Here is a 25,092-nt window from a genome sequence, read left to right as displayed (position 1 = left end):
TCCAGATCTCAACCAGCCTTTGTGGTGCTTTTTGTTAACTTTGCCATATTGCAATCTGGGAAAGTGGGCAAGCAAGAACAGAGACTTCAGCAAAGCAGACAACAAGCCAAAATTCTTCATCTCAACCACTGATCAGAATTGTAGCTTTGCTTATTAACTGTGCAAATCCTGAGGAAGGCATATATTTAACACATTTTTGGAACTATGTACATGCTAGCTACTTTACAGTGCACTGTGCACATAAGACATAATGGTGCATGCACAATTTAAAAAAAAGATTAAATGTTATTTTTCCCTGCACTCGACATGCAGTATAAATCCGGTATCGTCCACATTTAATTAATACTTTGGGATGTGTGAAAATATGTTTTCAACCAATAAGTTTCTGGATGGCTTAACACACTGTCAGTAATTAGTTTAGAAACAGTGAATTGGAAAATTGAGTTTTTCACATCAGTGATAACTTGATGCTTGAAGAGCTTTAGTATCTGCTGCCTGAATGTGTGATCTTCAATTCCTATAAATTGTGAGTTCATCCTAGTGACGAGTGGAGGTGTTAATGTTTTGGTTATTTACTTTGGTTTTCCCCATGGCATGTTTGATCCTCATCATTTTTTCTGCTTTTCATTTGTACAGCATTCCTTTGGCACATTTTCCCTCTCCTGATTAACCTATGGAATGGAACCACCATGTTAAGAAGTTATTTAATCTACATATGGTTAAATGATAGCTTTTAGAGGATGTTATTTCCCACATGTATTAACTGTAACAAAGTCTAGTGCTCTCAAAAGAGTAGGTGATGTCTCTGTGTATCTCACCTTGTGAGTTGCATATTAATCTTTTAAAAGGAAAATTACAGTTTCTCCGTGGACAGATTCATTTGGTCAACTCTAAATATTATTGGTTTAATATAAAATGTAAGATTAAGTATTCTTAACTTTGAAGTTTTAAATTACAGTAATTCAAAGCAATTGATAAACAAATAAACAAGTAGTTATAGTCTCCCAGGTAATTGGTAACCAGCTACTTGTTTATTGAAGTCAGGTGATGCAAATGGTACAGATCCTTGGAATACACATTTGCCTGGTCAGCTAAAAGCACAGTATCGAGAGAGTGGACTTTGATGAGGTAAGGATGACAGTAACAGAATCTAACAATTGTTCTGAGGCAGGAATTCAGGTGATGTGTTGCAGCTTTAGGAAGCCAAGGCTGATGGAGATCATTGGAACCTATGGTGACCACATCTGCAAAATGTTTCTCTGGCCTGCAGTACTTGTCTGAGAGTGGTTGAGCTGGACTCTGGGATTTGGATATGGTAATGGATCACGGGGCAGAAAATTTACCTGGACTTGTTATTCTGGGAGGCAGTAATATCCCTTACATAAAGTATAGTAGAATTAGTCAGTCAAGATGCACAGGAGTGTGTGACTATGTGTTAGGCAGATAATGAGATGCAGAGATGAATGCTGCAAGAGCCTTAGCCCTTGTACTTGTTCAATGGACATCAGCTCGCAGTTTGTGTAGATAAGACCAGACACTGCAGGGTGCATGAACAAGCACAGCATAACACCATATCAAGGGGGCAATTCAAGTTGGGGAATGATAAAGAATGAAGTGGAAATAGAGGACAGTAGAGTTAGGTATATGTATAACTGCTCTCTCAAGCCAAGAGCATGATTTCTGAAGACAATGTTGTCTTCCTGGTGGCTGGGTTAAGGACATCATTTTGGAGAGGAATTTGGAATGAAAGGAGAAAGATCCAACTGTTGTAGTCCATGGGAAAACCAATAACATCGACAGGACTATGAAAGAGACTCTGCTGAAGGAAAATAAATAGCAAATTAAAAAGCAGAATCACAAAAGGTATTTCTGGATTACTCCCTGAGCCACATGTAAATTAGCAAAGGGTCAATAAAGTAAAAGAATATGTGGATTGGTATGAGAGGAATGGTTCTCAATTCATAGGGTACCGGCTTCAGTAATCAGGTAGACAAAGTTTTTCCAATAGTGATGAGTTTCATTTGAATCTGGGATCAGTATTCCAGTGAACTGAAGAACAAGGGCTGTAGATAAGGCTTTCAAATGAATAATTGGTGAAGAGTTCCAGTGAGGATAAATTTAGGATGTTTAAGAGTAAGGACTAAGCAATGCTGTAGGGTTATGAAGTTTATAATCATAACCAGGTTCTGTCAGGAAGGGACAGAGCATATAAATACAAATATATCCTCAGTTAGAATCAGAGCAGGGAAAACTAGTATGAAGACAAAACTGAATGTTCTTATCCAAATTTGTGTAGCATTTGTAATAATGTAGGTGAGTTAATGCACAAATAGCAATAAATGGGGACAATCAATTGCAAATAACAGAAACATGATTGCAAAGTGACCAAGTTTAGGAATTAAATATTCCAGGATACTTAACTTTGAGATGAAGAAGGTGCAGCCCTAATTTTATGGAATGGGATGAAGGCTATAGAAAGGAATTTTCTAATCCCAGAAAATCAAGTAGAATTAATGAGGGTGAAGCTGAGAAAATTTAAAAGGATCAGAAAACATTGGTGGAACTTGTACACAGGCCCCCAAACAGTAGTGGTAATGTAGAGCATGACACAAATTAGGGAATTTAGAGGAGCATGTAACAAGGGTAATACAATAATTACAGAGGACTTTAATCTATGTGTACCCAAGGTAATAACGTGGAAGATGAATTTATGATGTGTACAAGAGATCATTTGCTAGATCAGTAGTAGACTATTTTATCTTGGGTATTAGTAATGAAAAAAGGTTAATTGATGATTTTGCAAGTGACATGTCTTTTAGAGAACAATAATAACATAAAAGAATTTCATATTAACAGAAAAATAATTTAGTCCAATCTGAAACCAGTGTGTCAAATCTGAAAATCTCCAAAGGCATGAGGTGTGAATTGGTTATGGTAGATTGGGAAAATCTATTAAAAAGTATGATAGTAAACTAGCAAAGGCTAATACCTAATGAAAAAAATATAATATAAAATCTAAGTATTGATAAGGAAAGGGAAGGCAGAATGAGGGACTTGGCCAGCAAGAAACATGATATGCAAAAAGGAAAAGACTGACAATAGCTAATGTGAGACCCTCACAGGCTAATACAGGGAGAATAATATTGGGAAATAAGAAAGTGACAGAATTAAATGAATATTTTGTGTCAGTCTTCAGCAGATACATGGAACATAACCTCCTGGAAAGGGTGGAAAACTGGAGCTAAAATAAATGAGCATTAGTCCAAAAAAAAATCTTGTATTAGAGAAATGAATGGAACTGAAAGTTCATGAATCCCCCAGGACTTGATCTTCTATAATCCCATTATTTTGAAGGAGATGGCTATGGACATAATAAATACATTGGTCATCATCTTCCAATATCTGAATGGTTCCCACAGATTGGAACGTTGTAACTGTTGGGAAAATGCTGGAATCCCTTGTTAAGGAAATGGTAACAGAGCACTTTGAAAACAATAATAGGATTGGGCAGATTCAACATCTTTTACTAATCTGTCCAATTAAGTTTTCGAGTTTTAATTAGCCGAATAGAAAAGTACAAACCTAAGATATGTGGTGTATTTAAACTTTCAGATGCCCTTTAATAAACTGCAACTAGAGATTATTAAAGTGGTATGGATTGAGAACTGTTTAATGAACAGATAAAGGACAGCAAAAATACATGGGTCACCTTCAGGTTGATAGGTTTTAACTAATGGGGTGCCACAAGGATGGAGTCTCAGCTGTTCTTTAATGCAATAATTGCAATAATGCAATGCAAGTTCATCAGATAAATTTCTGCAATGGTTGGATTGTCATACGAGGAGAGATAAAGCAGGTGAAGCTCACATTCTTGAGTTTAGAAGGATGAGAAGTTATACTATTTTAATGCACAAAATTTCTTCAGGAACTTTATGTAGAAATGCAGAAATAATGTTTTCCTTGACTGGGATATCTTGATCCAGGTCACAAATAAGAGATAAGAAGAAATTTCTTAACCCAATGGGTGGTGAATCTTTGTAATTCAGTACCCAGGGTGTCCATGGAGGTCAATGGCTAGGTATATTCAAACAGAGAAAATAGATTTTGGATAAAGTGAATCAAGGCAAAATAATATTAGTGCAGGAATGTGGCACTGAGTTAAATGATCAACTAAGACCTTATCGAATTACTCTTAAATTCTTATGGTAAAATATCCAACAAGAAGAAAATAAATGAAAAGCAAAAATATGTGACAAATAGTTAGAATGAGGTAAAAATTAATAATGAAATGTTTAAATTTTTCTATTTTAGTCTGGACAGATAAAACTGAACAATAGTTGTTTAGGTCAGATAGGTAGTAGACCAGTGTTAAATTCTCTAAATGGCACTTTCTCCTAGCTATGGTTGATGTTCAACTCACTTTTATGAAGTGGATCATATTTTAAAAAAGACAAATTTAGTGTTTTAAATATTTTTCTGGATTCAAATTGAAACTATCTTTTTACTACATTTCCTTTTGTTAATATAGCCGAGATAACAAAAGAACTATCAACCTGTCAAATACATATAATACACACCATGTCCAGAGGAAGCATAATATCTAGCAACCATCACCATGCAGGAAATTCTGTAGTGCTTCAATTAAGTATAGTACTGGGGTATAGTTCTGCATCTTCTCCACAACGTTTCCATTGTAGAGAAGATGCAGAAGGATGGGAGAACCAAAAATAGTACAGATATCTTATCTAGCATACAATCTAATTAGACAATTAAGTAGAAGTTGCATTTATGTTAATGAGCAACAGAACTAAAAAAGGTGGGTCCTGCAGTCCAATTCACAATACCAGGTGAAGAGATACTGGTTAATATACAAGTTCAAAAGAAGAAAGTGAGGCAATCAAGTTTGACATGCTGCTTCACAAAGAGGATTGAGTGATGCTTATTACCTTGTATTGACCATGCACAGTGTGAATTTAATGCAATGGTTTCAGTTTAGTTCTTATGTGAAAATAGTTACATGAAAGTAAACAAAATCTTAGTGTGAAGTAGTCAATAGTAAGCGCTGATTAGTAACATGTCCAGAAGTCAAAGACTGTTTGTGGAACCAAACAATTCCTGAGCCAGTATCTATAACTAGGGCAAGTATTGATGTTTATTAATGGTTATGAAGACCTACTCAGAAATTAGAATCTTCACTCCTTCTGGGATTGTTTTAAAATCTCAAAAAAGTTTTTTTTCTCTCTTTCCATTTATTTCGCTTCATCTGCTGGGTATAAATTATGGCCCTGCTATCAGCAATACATAACATAGACAAAGAAACATAATCTGATTCTAGCTGCCACATTAACTCATTTGGTCTCACTCCATCAGGGATATTCCTTTTGTCCTACCCATCCTCTCCTCACCTTCTCTGCAAGTGAAAACCAGCTTATTTTTCTCTTTCTTCCAGACCTGACTAAGAGTTCTGGACCTGAAATATTAACTTTGTTACTTTTTCTATAGACCTGCCAAATGCTAGCATTTTCTGTTTTTCTGCCTGCTCAGCAATGCTAGTTTTGGGCTTTACCAGTGCTGGAGAGAATCAGATTTCAGACTCCATTGTGAGCACATGAGCACTGGACAACATCCATGTCAAAGATGCTAGGAGCTAAACAATTTGGCTTAACTTCTTCTGGGGCTCTTATCACCAAATCCTTCACCATTTTGAATGTTGCAACTGATTGAAGGTTAAACAGAACCAGTTAAATCAACAAAATAACTCCAAGACCAACCCAAATGTGGTAATTGTGATCTGGGGTTCACAGAAAGCAGAATCGCAACTTCACAACATCACAAAATTTAGTGAAAGACAGCCGATTGAAGGAGGAAAAGACTTAACTTTTATATAACATAAATACAATACAAAAAATGTTTTTTATCCTATCACTGTGAAAAAAGCTGTGAATCACCCATCTGCTTGTTATTTGCAAAGAAAAGGCATTTTAACCTTGGCCACAAAAGAAATCTACTTACAAAGATCTAGCAATCTCTTTGGGATGGATTTCAGCTTTCCTGATGTCAACATTGTGTAAGCATTCAGTACGAATGACTGAGAGTTCCAAAATGTTGATGCTACCAAGCAGGATTAGTAGCCAATTACATTGAATGCTCACAGACAAGAAACCAGGAATTAAAAAGTAGAATTGTTAATTAAAATTTTAAATATTTTATGAGGGACAAATAAGGGTTGCAGGTTATCTGTGTGATTGATGTAAAAGCTAAAATGTATAAATAGAATTTTCAAAATTGTATTATATTTTGAAATACTTATGAGGGAATTTAGGGGCAGAATGTTTGTTAAGTAGCAGTTATACCTTGGAACACCATTAAACTTACACCTTGTGCAACCGAGCATAATTTTTTCAGGGTAATTCATAACCAGATTCGTAAAGTCTCTTCAGACCACCTATTTTTCAAGATTATGCTAGAGAAGATTTCAAAACACCACACAATGTGGGAGCACATCGAACCATTGGCAACAGTTTCTGGATTTGGACGTTTGGCATAAATGTTTTGTTGCTAAACTTGGAGTATTGCATGCAGTTCTGGTCATCCATTACAGAAAAAATGTGGAGGCTTTGGAGAGAGTGCAGAAGAGGTGTACCGGGATTGGTATTGGTTTATTATTGTCACTTGTACCAAGGTACAGTGAAAAAATGTCTTGCATACCGATTGTACAGGTCAATTCATTACACAGTACATTGAGGTAGTACAGGGTAAAAACAATAACAGAATACAGAATAAAGTGTCACAGCTACAGAAGAAGTGCAGTTCAGGTAGACAATAAGGTGCAAGGTCATAATAAGGTAGATTGTCAGGTCAAGAGTCCATCTCATTATATAAGGAAACTGTTCAATAGTCTTACAACAGTGAGATAGAAGCTACCCTTGAGCCTGGTGGCACATGCTTTCAGGCCTTTGTATCTTCTGACTGATGGGAGAGGGGAGAAGAGAGAATGTCCAAGGTGGGTGGGGTCTTTGATTATGCTGGCAGCTTCACTGAGGCAGCAAAAAGTATAGACAGAGTCCACAGAGGGTAGGCTGGTTTCTGTGATGTGCCGGGCTGCGTCCACAACTCTCTGCAGTATCTTGTGTTCCCGGGCAGAGCAGTTGCCATACCAAGCCATGATGCATCCAGAAAGGATGCTTTCTATGGCGCATCGATAAAAGTCAGTCAAGAGGTACATGCCAAATTTCTTTAGCCTCCCGGTGAGCTTTCTTGGCCGTGGCATCCATGTAGTTGGACCAGGACAGGCTATTGGTGATGTTCACTCCAAGGAACTTGAATCTCTCAACCCTCTCGACCTCTGCACCATTGATGTAGTCAGGTGCATGTGCACCACTCCCCATCCTGAAATCAGTGACCAGTTCTTTTGATTTGCTGACATGGAGGGAAAGGTTGTTGTCATGACACCATGTCACCTACTCTCTAACTCCTTCCTGTACTCCAACTCATCATTATTTGAGATACAGTTCACTATGGTGGTATCATCTGCAAACTTGTAGATGGAGTTAGAGCAGAATCTAGCCAAGCTGTCATGAGTGTATAGGGAGTAGAGTAGAGGACTGAGGACACAGCCTTGTGAGGCACCAGTGTTTAGAATAATCATGCCAGTGGTGTTGCTGCTTATCCTTACTAATTGCAGTCTGTTGGTCACAAAGTCAAGGATCCAGTTGCAAAGGGAGGTGTTGAGTCCCAGGTCTAGGAGTTAGGTGATGAGTTTACTTGGGATTATAGTATTGAAGGTGGAGCTATAGTCAATAAACAATAGCCTAACATAGGTGTCTTTACTGTCCAGATGCTCCAGAGATGAGTGTAGGGCCAGGTAGATGGCGTCCACTGTAGACCTGTTTCGGCAGAAGGCAAGTTGCAGTGGGTCAAGGTTTTCCGGGAGGCTGGAGTTAATGTGCGCCGTGACCAGGCTCTCAGTGCACTTCATGATGGTGGATGTCAGAGCCACCGGGTGGTAGTCATTTAGGCGTGTTACCTTGTTTTTCTCATGTACCAGGATGATAGTGGTCTTCTTATAACAGATGGGACCCTCAGATTGAAGCAGGGAGAGGTTAAATATGTCTACAAATACCCCCAACAGCTGATCAGCACAATATCTGAGGACACAGCCAGGGACACCATCTGGGCCAGGTGCTTTCCATGGGTTCACTCTCTGGAAGACTGATCTTATGTCTTCAATGGTGACCATGGGTTCAGGTGCATTGGAGGCTGGTCGGCGTGGGTAGTGGCAAACCAATCTCCTTCTGTTCAAACTGAGCATAGAATGTGTTAAGCTCATCAGGAAGGCATGCACTGTTGTTGGCGATGCTGCCCGACTTCATTTTGTAGCCCATTATAGCATGTAAACCCTGCCACAACTGACAGCTGGTCTGGGACTACATTTTGAACCGGTATTGTCTCTTGGCATCCCTGATAGTTTTATGGGGGTCGTATCTCGATTTCTTGTAAAGGTCAGGGTCACCTGATTTGAATGCTGCAGTCCTTGATTTCAGTAGGGAATGGATCTCCCAGTTCATCCATGGTTTCTGGTTTGAGAACACCTGGATTGTCCTCCTTGGTACACAGTCCTCAACACATTTGCTGATAAAGTCCATTATGGTGGTGATATACTCATCAAGGCTGGCAACTAAGTCTTTGAACATGGACCAGTCCACTGACTCAAAGCAGTGGCAGAGAAGTTCATCTATTTCCTCAGACTGACACTGTACAGCTTTCTGTCACGCTGCCTGGATTAGAGGGTTTCAGCTATAAGGAGAGGTTAGAGGGATTGTTTACTCTGGAGTTTTGGAGGCTGAGGGGAGACCTGATAGAAGTTTATAAGATGATGGGAGGCATATATAGCGTAGACAGTGAGAATGTTTTTCCCAGTTTAGAAATGTTGAATTCTAGAGGGGTGAGTTTAAAGGGCAGGGTGTTTTTTTTTTCCACAGAGTGATAGGTGCCTGGAACATGCTGCCAGGGGTGGTAGTGGAGACCGATATGATAGTGGCATTCAAGAAGCTTTTAGATAGGCACATGAATATGCTGTGAATGGAGGGATATGGATCATGTGCAGGCAGAAGTGACTAGTTTAATTTGGCATCACGCTTGGCGCAGACGTCGAGGGATGAAGGGCCTCTTCCTGTGCTGTACTGTTGTATGTTCTATTTCCTGGTGTAATGACAGCATCACTGACAGTTTCACTGATGTTAAGTATTGCCTACAACTATGTAAAAGCTTATGAATTGGACTGCCCAAAGGTACAATGAATTGTTGCTTGATGTTTAAAATGTCCCCAACGTTCCCTGAAAAACCATAATACACCATGAAGCTGAGAGCAGCACCTTGTATCTGGTAGAGATGCGAGGTACACAGATGACACATCTTCATGATAACACCATGAAGGCAGTGTTGCCTACATAGAGTTGATTGCAGGCTGATACTGGGATATGGTTACCTTGAAGGGCATACATAATAGTGCGGGAACCTACAGATTCTCACCAGTCAGCTCCCATGGGCAGCAACAATATGCTATTTTACCATTCTCCTTGGTTCATAGGCAAAGTGGAATAATCAACTAATCGAGAGTGTATTCAAAGAGAAATAAAAAGGCACATTAAACTGGAAGCAATGCCCAAACCAGCAGCACAACTGTCGCAAAACAAAAAGCTTTCAACGTTGCTCTTGTAGGAATCATCATAAAGGAGAAGGTCTTTATCTGCATTTTCAGCTGGAGACCTAACAACTGCCAACAGTCAATTTTCATTTTAGTTGGTGCCAAAGGAGGGAAATGTGTTTTCCTTCAGAGGTAGTTATACATACTTTGTAATGGTGTAAGTTGTATAATGACAAGAACAGGTGCCCAATGCTCTTGGAGGATTAAAGGAATGCAAATATTTAAAGAGTGAGGAAAACAGTGCCTTGATTCCCAACCCACTTTTTCTTTCATCTACTTCCAGTTATCCATAAAGCAAGAAGTAAATGAAAGAAACCTCAATCCAACTGGTACTATTCCACAGAATCCCACTGGTACATTTCCATTTGCCTGAAAATTAATTTAAAATGTCTTTTATATTATAATAGTTGTATTTGTGTTTGTACTGAAGACTTGGATAAAGTCTAAGATTGCTGCTGGTGGATATCAACATTTAAATTTGCACTCCTGTAATTAGGGGTCTGTATGGCATTGAACTTGGCTAAGATTGAATATTTGCTGATGATATATCATATTACACAATATCCACTGGGGAAAATGCATCCAGTAAAGATTTAAATTTGCTGACTAAACAACCAGGATTGCATAAGTACATCTCACAGGTAAAGCTTGAATATAGTTTCAGAAATTATTTCCCTTTGCATTGCAAGTAGTTTTTCTGCATGTGAATTCATGAATAGATTTGCACTCTAATGGCAAAAAATACTGGAAACATTCAGCAGGTCAGCTAGCATTGGTGGAAAGAGAAACAAAAATAACATTTCAGGTAGAAAACTGTTCATCAGAACTGTGAGAAAGGGGGAACTAGTCAGCTTTAAGTGGGCAGGGAAGTTGGGTACGGGACATCTCTTGTACCTCCATTTTACTGTTCTACAGACTGGGGGGGGGGGGAGCGATAGCTGAGACAAAGGAGATATCACTGATAACATAAGGACAGGGTTGTTGTGAGAATAAGTTATAGATGAAGTCATCTAATCGATAGGTCAATGAGGCCACTTGGAATGTGAAACACAAACAAAGGAATGTAAAAGTTGTGAAATGCAAAACGGTGGGAAATGCCCGGTGGGTCAGGCTCTGCATGTGGAGAAAGAAAACTAAGCCAATACTACAGATGGATAACTTACAGCAGAACAGGGTAGTTTTGAAGCTGACGAATAAGGTGATTTACCTGAAGTTACATAATTCAATATTGAGTCCGAAAGGCTACAAAGTACCCAGGACAGAAAATGAGGTGCTATTCCTTGAGCTTAGGGGGACAGTGCACATGATCCTGTCTACATCAATGGTGCTGAGGTCGAGAGGGTTGAGAGCTTCAAGCTCCCGAAGTGAACATCACAGATAGCCTGTCCTAGTCCAACCAGTAAGACACCATGGGCAAGAAAGCTCACCAGCGCCTCTACTTCCTCAGGAGGCTAAAGAAATTTGGCACATCTCCTTTGACCCTCACCAATTTTTATCGATGCATCATAGAAAGCATCCTATCCAGATGCATCACGGCTTGGTATGGCAACTGCTCTGCCGTGGACCGCAAGAAACTGCAGGGAGATGTGGACACAGCTCAGCACATCATGGAAACCAGCCTCCCCTCCATGGACTCTATACTTTCTGCTGCCTCGGTAAAGCAGCCAACATAATCAAAGATTCCACCCACCCTGGACATTCTCTCATCTCCCCTCTCCCATCAGGCAGAAGATACAAAAGCCTGAAAGCACATTATCACCAGGCTCAAGGTCAGCTTCTATCCTGCTGTTATAAGACTATTGAATGGTTCCTTAGTATGATAAGATGGACTCTTACCTCAAAATCTACCTCATTATGACCTTGCACCTTGTTGTTGACCTGCACTGCACTTTCTCTGTAGCCGAGACAATTTACTCTGTATTCTGTATTCAGCTTCTATCCCACTGTTATAAGACTATTGAACAGTTCCCTAGTACGATAAGATGGACTCTTGACCTCACAAATTATCTTGTTATGGCCTTGCACCTTATGTCTGCCTGCACTGCACTTTCTCTGTACATTATTCACCATTCTGTTATCGTTCTACCTTGCACTATCTTGATGCACTGTGTAATGAATTGATCTGTATGAACGGTATGCAAAACAAGTTTTTCTCTGTACCTTGGTGTATAAGGCAATAATAAACCAATTCCAATTCCAACATTGGACGTTGTTATAGCATTGCTAGCATTGCAGGAGGTCATGGAAAGAGAGGATGAAGAATAAAAGTAGCAGCCATTGGAAAGGTATCGATTGCCCCTGCAGACTGAATGCAGATGCTCTGCAGGGGAAATATACAATTAGTGTACATTTCCAATCGTGCAAAGTATGTCATGTATTGCAAGATCTTTCCATTTCTTTAATGCTGCAGCATTGATCATATTGTGCTAGTTGACCCAGTTTGTTCTTCCATAAATAAATATAATAATAAAGATAAACCACCTCCTTACACAAAGGACACTGGTAATAAAGCAAAGTAAATTACCTGTTGAGATCAGTGATGATTCTGATTAACTTCTTTTGCAATGCTTCCTATCTCTTGTGGTAATTACCTCTTAGGACTACACAGGAATCTGCATTGATTATTAGATCTTATTGCTGCTATCAATGCTTACACACATTGACTGTTTCCAAAAGCCAAGTTTGGTTTTCCGCATATTGTATCAAAAATTCTTCTTATGACACTTCCCATGCATCATCTTTTTTCATGTAATCTCTATCAAAATTGGCAACATCATGTTCTGTCTCCATCAATAGTTTCGTAATCTGTAGGCTTTGTTCTAATGGCACTAATGTGCTATACTTTTTTGGGGTAAGGCAAAATACCTTTAAGCTTATTAATGAAACCTGATTCTTTTCCTATGAAGTAAAATGTCAGATGATTAACCCAAGTGTCCAATAGTACAGATATAATCTCCTTGCTCATTGATTTAAATAAAATTCCAACACAAACTTTGAGAAGGTGACGTGGGCCCAAAGGGAGTTCTTCTTATTCCACTGAAATTAAGAAGCAACCAGTTTTGGAATCTGGTTTAACCAGGTTATTCCTGGCCAGAACATGTGCTCTAGCAATTGCTTTGACCAAAAACAACAATCAAAGTCATGTGCCCCAGTTAACTTTCAAATGAACCCATTCCATGACTGATGGGGCCAGGATCAACTTTGGTGGCATTGGCTGATATCACAGTGATAGCAATAATGATAAGTGCCCAGCATTTTTGGATCAACACCAATTTTATTTTTGTTGGTCAAGGCATCTGTATTTAATTATAATGCATCAACACATTTTGAAATGGACAGTTTTTTTTAAAGCAATTTAAATGTGAATGGAGACTGACAAGTTGGACCCAATTACGCAAACCAAAAGGAAGCTCAATTCTATTAAAGCGTTAGCCAAAATGAGGTTTTTAGAACCATAGGTACCCTTTGACAAGGATTTTTAATGAAAACATAGAACTGAGGACTTTTTCAATTTTCCTTTCAGCTGCCAGGCACATTGATTAATGATGTGGATTCGCAATAAATTTGATGGAACATCTTTTATTCAATTTGACTGCTTAGTACCAGGAAGAATTCAAAGAAAAATATGATGTAGCATTTGTAACTGATCAAGTAAAGTTAATAGTAAAGGCTCTACTACAAGACAGGTCAGATACCAAAACTTGTGAAACTTATTTGTTACAATGCAAAGAATGTATGGTAGCTTACCACAGTATTATTTGGAATTCTGTGAATGAAACAGCAGATTTAACAGCCTGACTTCAGGGGACTGCATCCTAGTCTCAAGAATAATCTGTGACAGTAGCCAGCTCTACTACAAAGGCCTTCAGTAAAGGTCCCTACTGTGAAATATTACCAATGTGATTGTTGATAGTTAATGTGAATAAATTAGAAATGTATTTTCATGTTTTTCTAGTTAAGTTCAGCTTTTCACCGGACATACATTGTGGTATGTCAAGTACTGCTGTAATCGAACCTTGGTTTAATCCTAATGTAGTTGAAGGATAGATGTTAAACTGTATGATACAACTTGCTGCTTACCCTTATCACCCCACCATCTCACAAAGGATTATTAAATATCATTGGCAGAATTAAAAGGAGCAAATTATCCATTAAGCAGACAAACACATAAATTAATATGTTGTTTACCTGGAGTTAAAAGAATGACCGAAATAGTGATGAGAGAGCACACTGCAAGGATCACAAGCAATGCAATAGCAATTCCCTTCCAGTTTCTCTGTGGAGGGCTTGCACCTCCTATCTCCTACAAAGGCAGAAATAATAGGTTTCAGTGGTGAAATTCCATAATCATAACAAATTATTCATAATGTGAAAAACATAAGCATTAAGAATTCATTGCAGATCCGATCATCACCATGATTTCCATACTTCATTTAATTACTCAAATTTGCACACACTTCAGGGCAAGCTAAAATTGAAATGTCGGCTTGCTTTTCACAACTGTGTTGCTTCTTTAAGTACTAAATTATAATAATAATTAGATTTTACTTTGCCTTTAAGCTATGCATGCTTATTACTGGTGATGAATCCAGTTGAACAGAAGTGAGACACTTTAAAAGAAAACAACCCATTATATCATGATTGAAAATCTTATTTCATACAGTTTGAATAGCCAACAGGAAGGTGCACTGTATCCTAGGTAAGAGAGGTTTACAGGACCTGTTCTATTCTCTGTAGCTATAGCACATAATAGCTAGTCGTGGCTCAATACTGGTACAGGGCTTGCTGTCATGAAGTTCATGACAGAGCATTGGAATTCTTGTGGAGTAAAATTGTGGAGGAAAACTGAGTGGAACATCATAGCATTGTAGGAAAACTGGGAAACAAGACAAATGCATTGAGGAAATAAAAACTTGAATAAGCTTAAAAATGTTCCTTTCAACATACTTTTACCTGCTTTTCATAAGTTTTAACTTTTTAAAAATATACTGTTAACTTCTAAATTAAAGCAGGAAAGGATTTTGAATACTGTACGTTTGCAATAAAAAGGAGGAATGCTGTAATTGCTTAGCAGGTCAGGTAGTAACATATGATGGAGGAAAAAAGTGTTACCATTTTGGATCATGACCCTTTATCAGTGTGCAATGTGAAAGCACAAATCAATGTTAACTTTATTTCTCTCTTAACAAGTTCTCAACTTGTGGTTTTAATAATTTTCTTTCTTTATTTCAAAGTATAGACACTTTGCAGCACACATCTTCTAAAACTTGGCAATGCTCAACACTGAATGGCATTAAGGTAGAGGATTTCTTAAATAAATATCCAATAAATATCCTGTAATACTGTCTGAGTAATTCTGTCCAAACTTGTAGCATTTCCTCGAGACATTTCCAGCTCTCAAAGGACTAAGTCCTTTGTTAGTTGGTTTATTCCAGTTATACCATCCTACTTATTGTGATCAACAGTGAAGAACACCCCCAAAATAAAAAAGAAATCTAAGCACTATATATTTTTTTAAATTTATGTAGCATATTGTAAAATTCCCCAAGGTAATATTCGGGAGAGCTATTAAACAACATTTGACATCAAGCCGCATAATCAACTGCACATCATAAAGCTGTCCAAGTGCAATCAGGTTATATCCACCTACAAATCTATATTTGCTGCATTAGTTTATTTAAATACAAGAACACTAATTAGAAAACAACAAACTATGCATTTAGGGCAAAAATTATCATCCATTCATAATCAATAATAGAAAGGTATGTCATATTCTTCCTGATTTAGGAAAGGAATTACTACCACAAGCAGCACACTAAAATTTGAAACCTTAATAAAATCCAAATGAAGCTACTGAGAAATCCACCCAGGAGGTGCTATGGGTTACCCAAAATGGAATTTCCTCTCAACTCAGGTAATTAAGCTGAAGGCATGAAATTAAATGAAAATTAATGATGAAACGCTGCAGAGGTATAATTTTCTATACAATACTGTGGTATTTCACATATATAGTCTGAATCACATGTTATTTTCAGTGTTTAAATAAGTGGACAGGTAAATTTGTGACATGATTCAGTTCATATCCTAAAGTTTTGCATTTGTGCTCACTTTTATTTTACAGTTATTCTAGACTCCTGTGAAGCAACTGTAAATACAGTCTCCAGCAGCAGTGTCTCACCAGTTTGAAGATTTAACACAAGATGCCAAAGTTATATTAGGGAATTACCATTATGAATTTGGAATGAAAAAATATTGCAAATATTTGGCGGTGGGATTTTTAACAAGAAATAAAATAATTTGGTACAACACTTTCTATGAAATTCTACATTTCTCCATGTAATGTAATTTGCTGTTCAGGTACAATTTTGCATAAAGAATCCCGAAGGAAATAAATATGTAAAACTATAAGAAAAGAGCAGTCGAGTGGGACTAATTGAATAGTTCTTTCAACAAGCTGGCTAAAACAAAATAGCTTGAACTACCTCCTTCTGTGTTGTGTAAATTTACAATTTAAAGATGACTATTTTCTAAACAGATCTGAATTAAAACTAATCAGTTGCTTGAATAATTTTGATATAATCACTGGAACTATTTTCTTGCGCTTGAAGATTTACAAAGTAAATATTCAAAACACAAACATCCTTAATGCACATTATACTAGCTTAGCCTTATATGTATGCTGTTTCCAACATTACTGGAACCAATTGCCTTGAACATCATTAAATCCATCTGTGCAATTGATCAATGGTGTCCAACATGCTTCATCAACTTGGTTTCAAAGCATGATCAACAGAATAAATTATGAGGACCTACTTATGTTCCACATTATACTAAAGGGTTCTCATCGTACATCTCAAATTCATTATCCTAAACCTTGGGGTTTACATAGGTAATTTTCAAAGCTGCACATATTCTGTATCAAGTATAATTTAAAAAATGAAGGAATATTCCAGTTATTTGTTCATCTCATACTGAAACACTAGCAGAAAGCAAAATTAACTTCTCAGAGATCAGCTAAAACTCATTTGTACCAGGAATTCCTGCAAGCCTGTGCAAAAGGCATGGATCATTAATGCAGTGTCAGGAGTGGGGACTAACAGCATTAGGAGTTCCTGCTCAGTGGTTCAGTAGTGAAGGACAGCAAATCTCCAACATAGTTCAAAATGTTAGGTTCTACGTTAAGGAAATGGCCAGGGTTCATGAAGAAATTATGACACGTCTACTCAAGAAATGTAAAAATAAGGATCCAAGGAAAGCATGGCAAGGATCAGGGTGAATCTGTCTGGTGGACACTGGAATATTTGCTTGTTTTGGCAATCGTACACTAGAAATGCCTTGAAGTCTAATGGATGGTGTCACAAGGACTGCATTTCAGAGTTTCAGGGCCTATTGTTAACATCATTTTATTTTATACCAATATACTAAATTAAATTACCTCCCTATCTTAAACAATTTTCACTAAGCAAATAAAAACTATATTACCTCAAAGGTAAACCTATATTTACAATGTATGAACAGCAACCATCATGTGCAGAGCTGCACTGTTAATGTTTTAACACAATGCAGGAAGACAGAACACAGGTTCACAATGCTATTTATTAAACACTCTTGCATTTTATAAGTCATAATACTGAATTATCAGATCAGAAAAATGTAAAACTCAGTAAGGTAACATATTCTAAACAAAACCCAAATAGAGCACTAATTCATACTCCAAGTTTAGCACTGGTTTAAATTGGTTTTAATTTCACATCAATGCTAAATTTGTGTGCAGAATATATTTTCACCCATTGTCCTAACTAGATTCAAGACCAGGTTTCAGAGTTGCTATAGATACCAGAGTTCTGATTCACTTCTCCAGTTCTTTCCAAACAGTTATTTTTCTCATATTACCATAATCTCTTCACCCCAGATGTCTGATGGTGCTCCTATTTGCTCTGTTTTCTGATTGCTTGGCTATCTCTGTTACTCTTCATCAGACAGTAGTATCCCTGGTCTGAATCTCAAGTACCACAGTGAATTTATCAAACAGAAGTGGGAGCATCCAAGGAAACTAAGCAATTGGCCCACAGAAATGAGCAAAACCATTACCATCAAAATAACTGTAAACTGGAGTAATTATGCATTCACTGAATATCTCATTGTGTTAGTATAAACTGCCAGCGACTGAGCATTGTTACTTGCATTACTTATTTCCCTATTATACTGAACAATTTGTTGTTGCAAAAGAAAAATCGTGAGATATAAAATGTCTAACAACAAACACCACTAGAAAAACTCCAACGTGGATATTTTTGTTTGTGGGACCTAATTTTACGCATCTTTGTTGCTGTTTTCCTAAAAATCAATGACTACGCTTCTAAACTTAATTAATGATTGTAGAAAATGCTTCGACTTATAAACCAAGATAAGATGTTATGATAAACATAGTTCAACATCATTTTCAGTACATTGACGTACTGTATAACTTTCATTTCTCAACAGATCTTGGGAGGATGAATTTACCAAATACAGATGCAACCACACACTTAAATAGAAATGTATATGTGCACTTATTTATCTGAAGAAAATCTATATGGTCTAAAACAATATTTTGTATGGAAGGCAAGGCCTAAATTTGCTCAACACTAAAAATGGGCATGGGGATTGTGATTCAGGATTAATCCACACACACTCAGTAGAAAACAGGTAGCACACTAACTCCTTGCTGGTTGGTTGTACCTGTGAGTGGACAGCCCAGCTTTCATTAAATGCACAGTTCATGGCTGGGTGCCAGTACAGCACCAATTAAAATCAGCCCACACAGCTTTAATCTAGCCTGCATCTTGAGTGCTTACGGTTATTGCAAAGTGCTTACCATGACTGCAGACTTTCTGCAGCTTGAACAAACTCTTTTATAAAATGGTAGCAATGTTCAGATGAAATTAAGCAGCAATTAACTTGGAAGTTATCTTTGATCCTTATGCATTGCACTGGTTGGGAGCTTTGAGGAACTTAGAGAGACAAAGGACTGCAGAAGCTGGAATCTAGATGAAAAACACGATGATGCCTGAGGAACTCAGCAGGCCAGGCAGCACCCATGGAGAAAAGCAGGCGGTCAACGTTTCAGTTCAGGACCCTTCTTCAGGACTGAAGATATGAAAAGGGGAAGCCTCACATACAGGAGGGAAAAGCAGAGCAATGATAGGTGGACAAAAGTCTTTTGTCCACCTATCACTACTTTGTTTTGCCCTCCTATACATTGGGCTTCCCCTTTTCCTATCTTCAGTCCTGAAGAAGGGTCCTGACCCGATCGCCTGCTTTTCTCCACGGATGCTGCCTGGCCTGCTGAGTTCCTCTAGCATCACCATCATCATAGTGTTTTTCCTTCTAGGAACTTAACGTGTGCTGAGTCATTTGTGTTAAAGTGAACTGAGCTCCAGAATGGAATCACTGGTATCAAATCAGCATTGCTTGATGATGGACATCATGATGTACCAATTCTGTACACTTCCAGCAGATATTCACAGTGTCTGGCCTGACTCAGGGCATAAGTGCACTTTGGACCTCTGATGACCTGCCCAATTTCACCATCCTCCCACACTAATAAGTTTTTTTTCCTACATACATACTTGGGGCTCTATCCCACGCCCCATTCCCAGCCAACGAAAATGATGTTCCCTGCTTTCTGTGAAGCTGTAAAGTGGCAGTGCAGTTTCAGGCTTATTAAATTGTTCCTGTCAGTTATGTATTCAGGAATTACATTACTAATATCTTTAAGATGCAGCAAGTTTATATCCAAAGAGGTAGAAGTATATTTACAAGAGAGCACACAGTCTATTTGCATCTTGAATCTCTGAAGCTGTTGTTCTAAACTGTACACCTGTGGTGATGTTACATTGTTGATTCTTTTGCCCAATAAGATTAAAGTATGAACACACGCAAAGTTACACTGAGAGCAGAATAGCTCTTTTTAAAGATATTATGCACTTCTCTCCTTTTTCTTAAAGCAACAGTGCAACATAAAATACAAATCAATACGCACATTTAATAAAAAAAAACTATTAAATTTAGAAGCCACTAGTTTCTGGAGTCTTTCTGATATTCTGACAGGTTTGATGAAGAATACACTTTTGGACTATTAGATTCTGAATTCAAACTCAAAGAAGATTCTATTTTTGTTAGATTTGCTTGGATTTATTATTTTGCTTCCTGAAATCTGCATCAGATGAACACAACTTTGTAATAAAGTGCTTCAACGCCCAGACTTGGTCCATGTCAGCAGAGATCATATGATCTACAGAGACATTTTGGACTCTGTTACCACAAACCTCCATGAATCCTACCTCCCTCTTGTGTGAGCTTGATTTACTGAGTGGACTAAGAACATGAAAATGCTCACTTTGCGTGAAATTGCTTTCTTTCTGCTTCATGACATATTGATACATTTGACTCACTGGTGCTATTCAACTCCAGGAGCCAGATTTGATTGAACGAGGCCCAACAGCATTCTTAATCTTCTCTTCATCGACAGTTCTGCAGGTGTATACCCCATAGTATGAAGTGAAGTTGTTCTGTATTTCAGCAAGAAGTTGGTCAAGCAATGTTTCATACTGAATTTTGAATATCCCTGCAACACTTGCTTTAAGTATTCTAACTGACATTTTGCTTCCTCCGTTTGAAATCAAATGATAGAAAACAAAGGGTACATTTAATATTGTTTTGTAAAGTTTGTGAACATACAAGATTGAATGCTAGCATTATCGAAAATGAGTTCTTCAGATAAACAAATTTATTTGAACCTCAACTCATCCATATTGCATTCAGTAGTATTATAGGAACCCATGTGTTTCATTTCAATCCACTTTGAGTGACTATTGAAAATCGAACCAGCAAATTGTCATTTGTTTCTCCCCCCCACAGAAGTCTAGGTGCCTATCCTGTAGTGTCTGGAGTATCGGACCATAACTGTAAAGGAGTTTCTGGTGGCTTATTAATATTGCCAGATTAAGGCCAGTGAAGAACACAATTTAGAATTGCTTTCACCTGTTTTTTCTTGTGTTTTGTGAAGTTCGTCCAACATCTTTTCACTCAAAGTCATGGATATTACTAACCTGACCCCATGTGATATACCCTGACACACGTTACATTATTACAACAATTGTGGAATAATTTCAGTCCCTCATGTGTACCCTGGTTCAATTCTGTCTATCCTTCCAATATCTGTTGATAGACTGTCTTCAATACTAGGTGCTTCTGGGGTTTGTCTGTGATTTCAGTCACAGTTATTGGAAAGTCTTCATCAACTGTATTTACTGTGTAAATTCCAGTTTTGTTGTCAGAATTCCCATTCAGTAGATGAGATGGTACGTCCACAGTGGCATTCTGCTTTGATAGTCTCTGCTTGAATGTATGGTTACAGTGCAACAGCAGAATCCTACATCTTTGTAACCTTGATGCCACCTGAATAGGTATCACATATTTAGGATCTGAGACCATTAATAGTAGCTCATGATTTATTACCATTAAAAGCTGATGGAATTTGATTCCAAACACAATTTCAAGAGCTGCCTTCTTTATTTGTGGATATTTGCACTCATGTGGCTTGTCACTGCACCTACTCCAAAACTTGAAACATCATACACCAACTTCAGCTTGCATACGTCATCATAATGAACAAGAGAGCTTCACTAGTAGGTCTTTTCCTGCATTCATTAGATGTATTTGTTACTTGGAGCTTCACATCCATTCCACATCCTTTTGCAGCCTGTGACACAAGACCTGGAAGCAATTTCACATAAAACTGCATGATATCTAGGAAAGGCCTTAGCTCAGCTTTAGTTCAGGCTTCGCTGCATTGGCGATAACTTCTATGTTTTTTATTTTGTAAACCATTTGTATCCACCTTCAATCAGAATGTTCCTTGTATGTTTTTGCAACATTTGAACTTCACATTATGCTCATGTAATCTCCTAAAAGAAATCCTCAAAATCATTAAGACGTGTTCTTTGTTGATGCTTTGAAGGTGCACTTTGACACATTCTTGGAAAAGCATGATAGGGTGATCAACAGTTCATTTTGGTCAGATGAACAGTGCTCCACACCTTGCAAGATTTTAATCTGGAAAATCTCAAGTAAAGACTTGTCTCCATCCGGTAAACTCGTGTTGTGAGCGTTGATGGTCAGGTACTTCTGACTATCTTTCTTGTCAAGAACGGGTGAAGTCTGTTTTTATGTATACTTTTAATCCCACTAACTGTGTAAATCTTATGAAGTAAGTAGTGAATATGTTTCATAGTCTTTAACTTGTCTTAGTGCAACTTTATTGTCTCCATGCAATGGCATGCTTTTGTCAGTTTTTAACCAGCCCATCAATCTATTCCAATCAATCTGATTATTCTCAACTTGACTTTAACACACAAAACTGATCTGGGCCTGCAGTAGACTTGTGTTGCATCTGGTCTGATGTAAATGCATGCATTGTAGCCTGTTATGCCAGTGGAACTGTCTTTGAATATAAAATCATACCTTTTCAATAATATATCAAGGCACAACTTTGATGTGGCAGCATAGAAATATTTTTTCCAGTCAGCTTGAGTTGTATGTGCAAGTTCTTCTCCATTGAAGCTGCCCTGCTTTCATTGTTTGCTGCAATAATTAAGAGCTGTACTCATTCTGTTCTGTTGCACTTTGCACTCCATTTGCCCTTACATCTGTAAAATCTTACTAGGTTTTCAGCTTGACAGTGTTTTGTCAGTAGTATCTGGTTGAGCTTGCTGGCATAGGTGTCCTGACTCATTATTACACAGTCTGAGGCAGTATCCATTCACAAATCAATGCACCAGTTCTTAATTAACACCTTTTCTCAATAGCCTGTTCGCCACTCTTTCTGCTAGTGGCATAAATACCGCACAATCCCATTACTGCTTGTGGCAATAATATTCTTAGTTCCTCTTTGGATGAGCTCCAAATCAAAGTTCTTCTTTTTCTTTTTTAAACAAAAGAAATAAATATTAATATTGCTTTTGTTGTGCCTTTAGCTATGGAGCTTTGAAGTATGACTTTTCTTTTGATAATTGAAACACTTGACTTTTCTGAAGGGACAGGGCTACTGAGTGATGACCATTAACTGAAATGATAGCCATTAGCTAAAAGGTCTCACCAGTATGCTTTGGACATGGGTTCTTAACCTTGGATTTTGCCACAGGTTTCCATTTGTGGATTATGTTTATACCAGATTCTAGCTGTGGACAAGATTCTTTGGAATTCTTGAATGACATTTCCATCATCAGAGCGATTCTACATGCAAATTCAAATGCCTGATATTGTGTACTCAGCAACTTTGACTGAATTCATTCACCTATTAGTGCATGCACAAATATATTGGCAAGGCACAATCTAAAAAGGCATCAACATTGCAAGAGGTTGTTCTTTAATTAAAAAATGTGTTCACTAATCATCTTATCCTCCTTCCGGGGCCTTCTTCCAAACTTATTGCTCTCAGCCATGTCCTGTAGCTTTGGATTAAAGTAACTTACCACTTTCTGCCCAATATCTTTAAACAAGACATCTATCACCTTGTGTGGTGCAAGATTTGTCATCATGCCATATGCTTCTGGTCTAATCTCCATCAGGAGTATTGCTTTACTCACATGCATTTCACATTGTTCTGGGTTCTCACAATACCCTATTCCCTTCAACTTCAAGGATATTGTTTGCCTTAAAGAACATGTTAATTTATTCAATATACAACAGTTCTCAAACTCAGTCATGCCTGGCAGGGCTCCTGAGATAGGAACACAGTCTTTCCTAATCAGTTGTTGCACCTATTGGAACAGCCACTTTCACTCCTAATATTCAACTGTGACATGGCTAAACTTGATGCATGCAATAGTCCAATGATAAATCAGTGCTGCTGTCCATTTACCACATTGGCTTGTTGCCTTTGCCCTACTGTTGGTACACGCGGAAGCCTTGGACAAATGAAATTCCACGTGAACGATCACAGGAAAACACCAAAAGAAAATAATTGTGCAACAAACTTCTCTTGTCAAACAGAATCCACCATGTTTTCCTACAAATCTGAAGAGAAACGCCATTCTTATCACCTGTTTGCCATGTTGTCTTGAGTGCACTGAGATGTAGAACACGTATATACAACACAGAAACAGGTCCTTTGGCTCACCGAGCCTGTACCAACTATGAAGCACCCATTTGAATTAAAACCATTTTACTCTCCTCATTTTCTCTTAACCCCTCACCCTCGGTCCCCAGATTCTACCACTTAAGAACACCATAGAGGCAGTTTACCATGGCCTTTTTAACCTACCAACCTGCATGTCTTTGAGGTGTGCGAGGAAACTGGAGCACCAGAGGAAACCCATTTGTTCCGATCGACAACGTGCAAACTCTACACAGACAGCACTGAAGCTCAGGATTGAAGCCAGGTTGCTGAAGCTGTGAGGCAGCAGCTTTACAAGCTGCACCACTATGCCACTCCCAATCTCATGGCTGATCTTCAATGCCATTTTCCTGACAGTCTCCATATTCTCTTAATATCCAGAATCTATTGATCTTCATTTTGAATGAACTTGGTGCCAGAGTCTCCAGAATCCTCCATGGTAGATAACTCTGAAAGAAATTTCATTTCATCTTGGCCTTAATAGACTACCGCTTATTCTGATACTGTGACCCTGGTTGTGGACTCTCCACCTCTCAAGCCCTGTAATGTATATAATTGTTTTAGTTTCAATGAGAATGTTCTCATTCTAAACTCTAGAGAAAATAGGCCTAGTCTTTTCAATCTCTCCTCATTACTGCAAACCTGACATTGCTGGAACCAGTCTAGTGAATCCTTGTTGCACTCTCCCTTTGGTAAATAAATCCTTTTGTTTAGATGGGAGACCAACATTTTCATAATATTCTGGGTTCAATCTCAAAGACTCCATATAATTGCAATAGGACATTTACACCCATAGTAAGATCCTTCCATAATAAAGCCTAACACTCCACCTGCTTTCCCCATCTCTTGCTGCATCTACAAGTTGACTTTCAGTCATTTGCGTACAAGGAAACTAAGCACCTTTGAACATCAACATTAACCCAGACACTCATCATTTTAAAAACTCTGCTTTATCACTTTGTGCATCAAAATGGATCACTTCACATTTTCCACATTAATTTTAGACTCAACTTGTCTATATCCCTTGATGCCTCTTTAGATCTTTCTCCTTACTGATAATCCCACCTAGTTTTATAATCACAAGTAAACTTGGAAATATGGCATTTGGTCCCGAGCTAAATCATTGATATGGATCACGATTAGCTGGGGCTCAAGCACCAAAATCTGTGCCGTCCCACTCATCACAGCCTGCCAATCTGAAAATGATTTATTTCCACTCTTTGCT

At 38.0% G+C, this 25,092-nt stretch overlaps 1 protein-coding gene across 1 annotated transcript in view; it reads right to left on the bottom strand.

Annotated features, from left to right (window-relative positions):
* LOC127580749 (inactive dipeptidyl peptidase 10-like) overlaps nucleotides 1-25,092 on the bottom strand; it is a 547,404-nt gene that overhangs the window by 421,978 nt on the left and 100,334 nt on the right. Inside the window, exon 2 of the mRNA XM_052034610.1 lies at nucleotides 13,895-14,009. Within this exon, the coding sequence (XP_051890570.1) occupies nucleotides 13,895-14,009 (115 nt within the window). The remainder of the gene's footprint in view (nucleotides 1-13,894; nucleotides 14,010-25,092) is intronic.

Source organism: Pristis pectinata, chromosome 1, assembly GCF_009764475.1.
Source record: "Pristis pectinata isolate sPriPec2 chromosome 1, sPriPec2.1.pri, whole genome shotgun sequence".
In the NCBI taxonomy this organism is placed as follows: domain Eukaryota; kingdom Metazoa; phylum Chordata; class Chondrichthyes; order Rhinopristiformes; family Pristidae; genus Pristis; species Pristis pectinata.
Note: the sequence above shows the minus strand (reverse complement) of the source record. Positions and strands in the feature narration are given on the sequence as shown.